The sequence below is a fragment of the Castor canadensis genome, chromosome X (assembly GCF_047511655.1).
Source record: "Castor canadensis chromosome X, mCasCan1.hap1v2, whole genome shotgun sequence".
Lineage (NCBI taxonomy): Eukaryota > Metazoa > Chordata > Mammalia > Rodentia > Castoridae > Castor > Castor canadensis.
Window position 1 is genome coordinate 81,007,707 of NC_133405.1, and position 8,370 is coordinate 81,016,076.

Sequence of the window (8,370 nt, forward strand, 5' to 3'; positions counted from 1 at the left end):
CTATATATGAGATGGAATTCACAACGCTGTACAGCAGCATAAAACCATGGTTGACAGGAATTGGTTGAATATTTCAAGATAGTGAAGTAGAGAGGATTTTGAATATTCCCAACACAAAGAAATGATAAAAGTCTGAGGTGATAGATATGCCAATTACTCTGATCTGATCATTACATATTCATGTATTGAAATGTAACACTGAACCCCATAAATCTATACAATTGTTCTGCATCAATTAAAAATAAATCTATAAACCAGGTGTGGTTACGCACATCTGTAATCCCAGCATTTAGGAGGCAGAGGCAGGAGGAATGAGAGTTCAAGGTCAGCCTGGGCTACATAGTGAGACCCTGTCTCAAACAAATAAAACAAATAATGTATGTATGCATGTATGTATACCAGGCTTGGTGTCACCTGCCCATAGTCTCAGCTACTGAGGAGGTTGAGGTAGGAAGATGGCTCAAGTTCAGGAGTTCAAACCAGTCTGGGGTACATAGCAAGACTCTGTTAAAAACAAAACAAATCAAGTATGTCTGTAATCCCACCACTCAGGAAGTTGAGGCAGGAAGACCATGAGTTCTCAAGCAGTAGAGTGCCTGCCTAGCAAATGCGAAGCCCAGAGTTCAAACCCCTCCCTACTGACAAAACCCCCCGATGTTCTTAAAAACAGAGGTGGGGGGGGCTTCTTCATAATGGCTTGAAGTTTGAGAGGGTTCTGTGGGACCAGGCACAGCTGCCTCAGGGCAGGAAATGGAGAATCACGGGCAGCTTCAAAGTAGGGAAATATCATGACCATATACATATACACACACACACACATATATGTATATATGTATACACATATGTATTAGGTAACCAGATGATGTCTAATGTTCCCTCTCTTCCCCAAGACTCTATGTCAAGTGCCAAATTCATTGTACAGGAAGGGATGGGCAAGGAGCCAGGGTTCAAGTGAGGTTCCTACCCTGGACGCCATCCCCTGGGCGTCTGCAGAGAAGCAAGAGAGGGAAAAAAAATCAACGTTATTGGCTCTTGTTGGCTCTTCCCAACTTTTAGTATGTGCTGGCTGGCTCGAAGGAATTGGAAGTTGTTTAAGAAATAGTATTAAATATTTATTAAAATGCACTCTATTGATGATATAATCATCTGTACGTGGGACTTAAAGTAGCCATACTTGGCACTCTCCTTGAAGACAAGGATGTTCTCTGGTTCATCTTTACGTTCCCAGCACTGCGCACAGGATCAGGCGCACAGCAAGCACTCAGCACACGTGGGAGGAGCAAGGGCGGGAAGAGGGGAAGGAGAAAATTGCTCTTAAGGGACGCCCTCTTTCCAGGGCAATCCCGGACCTCGGGACTTCTAACCTCCTGCCAGCAGATGGCAACAGAGAGTCCCAGCGCGCTGGGAAAATGAAGCGCTGGGAAAGTGCGGCGGTGGGCGGAGCTTCCGCGGTTCCTGCGCGGCGCGCGCAGCCTCCGACCCTAATTTCTTTGCGCACCGGAAGAAGGCAGGCCTCTTTCCGTTCCTAGCGCAGCCATGGTAAGGCTGGAGCTTTGCGAGCTCTCGGGTTGCATCGGCCTCCATCCTCCCGTGACCGGGGCTGCCCCGGGCTTCGGGGCTCCCGCGGAGGATGGCGGGGTGGAGGCGAAGGGAGCGCGGCCACTGGGATGGGCCAAAGCTGGCTCCAGGGCGAGGGCGATCGCCAGCCCGGAGACTGGGTGGGGGGTGGGAAATCTGGTGCCGCTGGCTGCCAGGCCTCGGTCTTTGGCCCGGCCAAGTATCCCTCGACCCCAGGTGAAGGTGCTTTTCTGCCGGCCCCAAGCTTCGGAGGGACCGGAGACACAGACGGCGCGCCCGCTGCAGGGAGGCGCCGGGTCTTCCTGAAGAAAGGGTTTCTTCGCCGCAGTCTTCTTGGCACGGCCAGGCTTTATGTGACATGGCGGTTAAGCATCTGTAGGGAGCGTTAAAAAGGCTTCCTTCCGCTTTTAAAGTGAAAGTCGGTGTCGGTTCTGGCTTTAGTGCACAAAGGAGCAGCACACGTGGTTGTGCCGAGGTCAAATTAATCTTGCAGCAGATGCCTCAAAACCAAACGGTTGTGTGCAAAAACTACTGTATGACTGACAGTAGAGAGGGCCACTTCTGTTGCTGTGTGCCTCGCGCTCAGCCCCTGGGCATTTCACCAGTATGGTGCTATAGAGAGAACTTAATGTTTTTGTAAGTAGGCACGCTTTTAAGCAGTAACACGAAAAATAAGGAGCACGGTCCTGAAAGCTCGAAATCAATGCTCCCTGTACAATGAGAACCTGGTTGCCGTTTGGAGTGCTTCTATTATTTGGTAGATAGTGTGCGTGCCTTCTCTGCGTTCTGTCAGCCCTGTGCTTTCAACATTGGCCACATTTTGCTGAGGAGGAAAGTCTTTGAAGTTACACACTAGGTTTTGTAAACTGTCATTGAGAAAACCTGAAATGACCTAACAGCATTACAATCTAAAACTTACTGCAGGCTCGTGGTCCCAAGAAACATCTGAAGCGGGTGGCAGCTCCAAAGCATTGGATGCTGGACAAGTTGACCGGTGTGTTTGTAAGTATCTTCACATTTTAAGGGTCATTTTTTTCTTTTGAACTGTACAGGCTGGATCAGCGATCTATCACTAAAGATAACATCCTCAGCTTGTATCTTTCAGTGGTACATTTTACACCTGTGTTGTGTGGGGGGTTATGTGTACTTCTTTTCTCCTGCTCTTGAAGGCCTTGAGCTATCTAGTTGTACCCCAATCTGACTACGATTGGTGCATTTATCCCACATGCCACACAGTATGGCATATACTTCCATGAATACCTTGAGCCCAGGTCTCAATGCTAATTATGGGTGGGCCTGGTCCTTTGGAGGAGAAAGTGTCCTAAAGATCTGAAATAGTTTTGTAAGGGTTGAGTGAAGGCTTCCTGTGTGAAAACAAGCAAGTTGGGGGAGCAGTGAATATTCTTGGCGTCTACTTAGTGGATCTCAGGCCTAGGAGGTGGATTTGAGTGAATTCTGACAGTGGTTTTTCTAAAATGACCATTTTGAATTTTACAGGCTCCTCGTCCATCCACCGGTCCTCACAAGCTGAGAGAATGTCTTCCTCTCATCATTTTCCTAAGGAACAGGCTTAAATATGCCCTAACAGGAGACGAAGTGAAGAAGATTTGCATGCAGCGTTTCATTAAGATTGATGGCAAAGTCCGAACTGATATAACCTACCCGGCTGGGTTTATGGGTAAGTGGGTAGTGGTAGACACTTGTGATTGTTTTATCCTCCTCTCCAAACTTAGTGGGATTTTCTGGTTTCTGTGGTGCCATATCTAGGGATTTGGAGAGCTGCCAGGAAGCCTACACACAAAGTAGAGTGTGTTTGGCCTATGTTCTTTCTCATGTTAGGTCTGAGGAAGTAGGGATTTGGGTATTGTCTGGAAGTTTTTAGTACAGTACTGCATAATTGCAAATAATCGTGAATTGAATTACTTGTCAGAACCAATTTTCAGTTCACTTTAAATTTTACATAAGCTCATAAAAATGAGGTTTCATTCTTCTGGAACTGTGATTACTCAGCATGGAGTGATTGGGTGGGTCACTATAGTAACCTTAGTTACTGTTTAATATCAGATGTCATCAGCATTGACAAGACTGGAGAGAATTTCCGTCTGATCTATGACACCAAGGGTCGCTTTGCTGTTCATCGTATTACACCTGAGGAGGCCAAGGTGAGCATGGCAAGTGGGGTGGGTCTTCACTCTAAAGCTAATTGATACTAAGCAGAGCCTGAATTGAGTACATATGGCAGTGAGGTAAGCAGATTAATGTTGCTAAACATCTTATGCCTGGAAACAACCAGTTAACAATCTGAGACTTTATTATGCATGCAGTGTAGTGTTTTTAGTTATTTTGGTGCTGGGGCCTTAATCCAGGGCCTCACACGGTAAACACATGGTCTACCACTGAGCTACCCCAGATAACTGACTCCTATTTGAAATTAACTTCAGATTTTTCTCTTTTGTGACAGCTGGTACAGTGATTTCCTGGTTATCCTTTTTAGAGTCAAGGAGAATGATTTCTAGGGGGTTGGTTGGTTGTGGGTAGCTGAAGTATGGGTCTTTTAAGAATAAAAGACCAAAAACCAAGTGTGGTCCTATCTAGGCCCTTTCTCCATTTGTGGTTCCAGCTTTATTTACTTCATGGGAGTGTTGATGGAGATTGATAATCCTTGAGGCACTAGTTTGAGATAACTCAGGAAAAATTACAGACTTTGATTATATAATTCGGTTTGTTTTTATTTATTTATTTTTGCAAAACTTTCGGGCTTCTTGAAGTATTGGCTATAAATGAAGGTTAATTCAATTGGGTGCTGCGGCTCTGACATCCGTGTGTGCTGTCTAGTTATAGGCAGGCTGGAAGGCATGTCCAGTGGCTTCTGTACTAATTTAATTTACTCTAAAGATACAAGGGAGTGAAGGTCCAAATTTGAAATGCTTGGTGAATGAAATACTTACTGATTAGATGATACAGTTGCTGTTAGGCAAAACTAAGTTGTGGTATAGTGGGGGGGTTGCAATAGAAGTCAGTCATTAGAGATTATTATTATGGGTGGGTTAGAGGGAGGAATTCTCAGGGCTTCTGAGGAGGAAAAGGAAGGAGTGGGATTTCTATTTAAGAATGATGGTGGTAGATATGGGACCTTGTTGATAAAGCTCTGGGGCCCTTCAGTGGCTTAGACCTTAACATGGAGAAAAAGAAATATTAGGGAGAGCAGTGGAACCAAGTGTGCAAATACCTTCATGGTGGGTGATTTTTAGCCAGTGACTCGGGACTTGGAAAGAACTGTTTATCTACTCTGGAACATAATGCGTATGAGTGTCACTGAATGTATCCCCTTTTATGTTTCTAGTATAAGTTGTGCAAAGTGAGAAAAATCTTTGTGGGCACAAAAGGAATCCCTCATCTGGTGACCCACGATGCCAGAACCATTCGCTACCCTGATCCCCTCATCAAGGTGAATGACACCATTCAGATTGATTTGGAGACTGGCAAGATAACCGACTTCATCAAGTTCGACACTGGTAAGCATCTTTCAAGGCTAGGTGTAAGAGCTGGGGATTTGGTTTTGTCTTTTTAATATAAGCTCAATTGAGAATTCTCGCTCAGCGTCCCTCCCAGTACAGGTTGTTTTCAAGGGTAGCCATCTGTTCCAACCCCACTTTTATAGAGTCTTCATTTTTTTTCTAATCTAAATACTTAGAATATTCTGGGTGGCTGATATTATCTCATATAAAGCACGCATTGTTAGGCCTGCTGCAGATGTCTCAAAGTCTCCCATCTATAAGAAATAATTTGGGGACTGGGCAGGAAAACCATAAAGTAAACCACACTAATTGTGGTCTAGCCTTTGGTAATGCCAGCATCATCCCTGAGGTCTGTCAGTGTAACAGGATTGTGCCAGGGGAGAGGTGGTAAGGTCCTCACGAGGTAGATAGGGTGGAGTTGACATTTGGTGCATGAGGGGTGGGGCTAACCTTGAGGGGGCCCAAGAGTCCTGACTTGAGCTATAGGAATCTTTGGAGTAATTTCAACTAGGGGAAAGGATGGAAAAACTGTATTTTGTTCAGGGGCTGGAGATCAAGCCCTGTGCAGCCATCCTTTGAGCTACATGGTATTTGTGTATTGGGTGGTTGGGAGTTGCACAGTTCCTCGCTTAAAGCAGATTTCTTCTTGCCTAGGTAACCTGTGTATGGTGACCGGAGGTGCTAACTTAGGAAGAATTGGTGTGATCACCAACAGAGAGAGACATCCTGGCTCTTTTGATGTGGTTCATGTGAAAGATGCCAACGGCAACAGCTTTGCCACCCGTCTTTCTAACATTTTCGTTATTGGCAAAGTAAGTCTGGGTTTCCCTTCTCAGCAGTCTCTAGAGACACCTTGGCTCCCTCCCGGCTAGTGAACAGTCCAGTGATGAAGTGAATATTCCTTAGTTAGGTCTTTAAATTATTTGTGGTTGTGTTTTTTTGGGAATTAAGGTACTATTTAACCTTTTAGTGAATAATGCCTAGTGCCTTCTGTGGACAGTAAACATCTAAGGTATTGATCATGGAGGATATTGTCAGCCACATGTATGTATATGGTCCCAGCAACTAAAGCAGCGGTAATTGCTCCTAGCTAGTGGCCGACACTTTCCTCAACAGGCTTTAGTTACATTACATGAAAAAAAACAAACATTGCCGTGCCATACTGCTAATGGGGTGTATAGTGTGTTTTCATCTTTTTTTTTTTTTTCCTGCAGGGCAACAAACCTTGGATTTCTCTTCCCCGAGGAAAAGGAATCCGCCTCACCATTGCTGAAGAAAGAGACAAAAGGCTGGCTGCCAAACAGAGCAGTGGGTGAAATGGTCTCCAGGTGGCATTGGAGAATACAAGTTAAGGAGTTTTGCTTGATTAAAGATTATGTGGCTTGATGCTACTTTTGGTTTTGTGTTGTCTTTTTATTATAGTGTGCTATTTTACTTTGTAACATGAAAAATGATTGAATTCTCAGGCAGTCTTAGTCTCTGATCTAAGTCTTGACTTTTGTGTGTGTGTGGTAGGCCTGGGGTTTGAACTCAGGTCTTCACACTTGCAAAGCAGACACTCTACTGCTTGAGCCACTCCACTAGGTCCCTGCTGACTTTTTTTAAATGAGATTGGGACTGGGCTAGCTAGTCCTTGCTAATTATGGTGAAGTCCTATATAACTTCATTGTTTTACAGTGCTGGGGATGCAACCCAGGGCCTCGCACATGCTACTCGATTACTCCACATCTTTCCCTGCATTTTTTTTTTTTTCCCCTTAATGGTACTGGGGTTTTGCACTTCCTAGCCTGTAGCTAAGCAGGCGTTCTACCACTTGAGTCATATCCTTGGCCTCCCTCTTTGTCTTTTAAAAGTATCAGTGCCCACATGTTTTTCTTGCCTTTGATTGCAAGCCTGCTGTCTTCCCTATTCCTGTGCACAGCCTACCAAATGGCAGGGTTAGACTCTCCAGGTGTAGGCATATGGGCATTTGATGTAGCAAAGTCATGAACTTAGTGCTAGTCATTCTCCAGCTGCCACTGCAAGTCTTCAACTCTCCCTCAAAGAATTTAACAAAATAGAAGTTAGTGTGTACAAAATCAGCTCATTACTGGTCCGGCAGATGCATTGTGTCATGTCAGGCTCTCCTTCCAGTCTCTTCCAAGAATACCAGTTTCTCTGCCTTCTGATTTCAGCCTCAACCAAGTCTCTTGTTCCTGTTACGCCGTAAGGTGTATCTTCCTGCTGAAAATAAGCCACCCTCCCTTCCATGTTGAAACCATTGACATGTGAAATTAGGTCATTTGTTGTGGTGAGCTGTGCTATGCCATGTGGGATATTGTGTGGCTCCTGGTCTTTAGTTACTGTTAGACCCAGTTACGATAGACCAAAATGACTCCCTCCAGACATTGCCAAGTGCCCTCTGGGAAGCAAAATCATCCTGAGTTAAAAGCCACTACCTTTGACATTTTGTGTTTAACTTGGCTGACCGCTCAAGCTTACTACATCATTCTGCCATCGCAGGTTTAATGGGGTTGTTAGTTACATTTTTAGACCTTCCTCCATTTAAGGCATGATAAATGTGAAGTCAGTCACTGCATACCCAGCTGGGAATATTAATTGGTTATCCCTGTTCCCCAGGTGGAGGGTGCAGGTGGAGGTCCAGCTGCAGGTGAGAGGTGAGGAGGCTGCAAAAGTGGGGTTGTAGCCAGTTCCAATGAGGGGCCAGGTCAAGTAATTTTTAAGGCACAGTAAGAAACAGGAAGGTTGGGACTGGATGCTGGGACCCCCATGCTGGTGGGCTCTTCGTTACTCCACTCAACATAACCTTGTTTCTTTCTAGGTTTGTTCTAAGTCTCAGCTAAGCAGATAATAGAAAAGATTTGAATTTAATTAGGTAAGGAACCAAAGCAAATGTGGAAATTGAGAAGTCTCAAAGTTGATTCTTGGCACAAATGCTGAGGTTTTTAGATGCTAGCCGGTGAGTCATCCTGTGCAACTGACAGATTGCTGTTTGTAGTCTTCTGATCAGGAGATTAATTTTTTGGGCAGTACTGAGGATTGGACTCCGGGCCTTGTGCTTGCTTGGCAAGTACTCTACAATTTGAGCCACACTTCCAGCCCTGAAACTCGTTTTTTAACAGTATTTTCATTTGTTAAACTAGGACAGAATTTTTTCTTTCTTTTGAGACAGGTTCTCACCATATAGCTTAGGGGCTGTTCTTGGAACTCCAAGAACATGTACTCCAGGCTGGACTTGAACTTACAATCCTGCCTCAGCCTCCTGAGTATAGGA

The 8,370-nt window shown here is 44.9% G+C and overlaps 1 protein-coding gene across 1 annotated transcript; it reads left to right on the forward strand.

Moving 5' to 3' along the window:
• The first annotated feature begins 1,463 nt into the window (after window positions 1-1,463).
• Window positions 1,464-6,487, forward strand: Rps4x (ribosomal protein S4 X-linked). Its single transcript, XM_020186767.2, has 7 exons — window positions 1,464-1,539; window positions 2,503-2,580; window positions 3,076-3,256; window positions 3,643-3,740; window positions 4,922-5,093; window positions 5,751-5,908; window positions 6,311-6,487. Exons 1-7 carry the CDS (start codon window positions 1,537-1,539, stop codon window positions 6,410-6,412), a joined length of 792 nt encoding a protein of 263 aa, XP_020042356.1. The 5' UTR covers window positions 1,464-1,536; the 3' UTR covers window positions 6,413-6,487.
• The last annotated feature ends 1,883 nt before the right edge of the window (window positions 6,488-8,370 follow it).

Excerpts from the sequence above, each read along its gene's own strand:
- Rps4x (XM_020186767.2), top strand. Across the intron at positions 3,257-3,642 it reads CTACCCGGCTGGGTTTATGG|ATGTCATCAGCATTGACAAG; the intron begins GTAAGTGGGTAG and ends GTTTAATATCAG. Across the intron at positions 5,909-6,310 it reads ACATTTTCGTTATTGGCAAA|GGCAACAAACCTTGGATTTC; the intron begins GTAAGTCTGGGT and ends TTTTTCCTGCAG.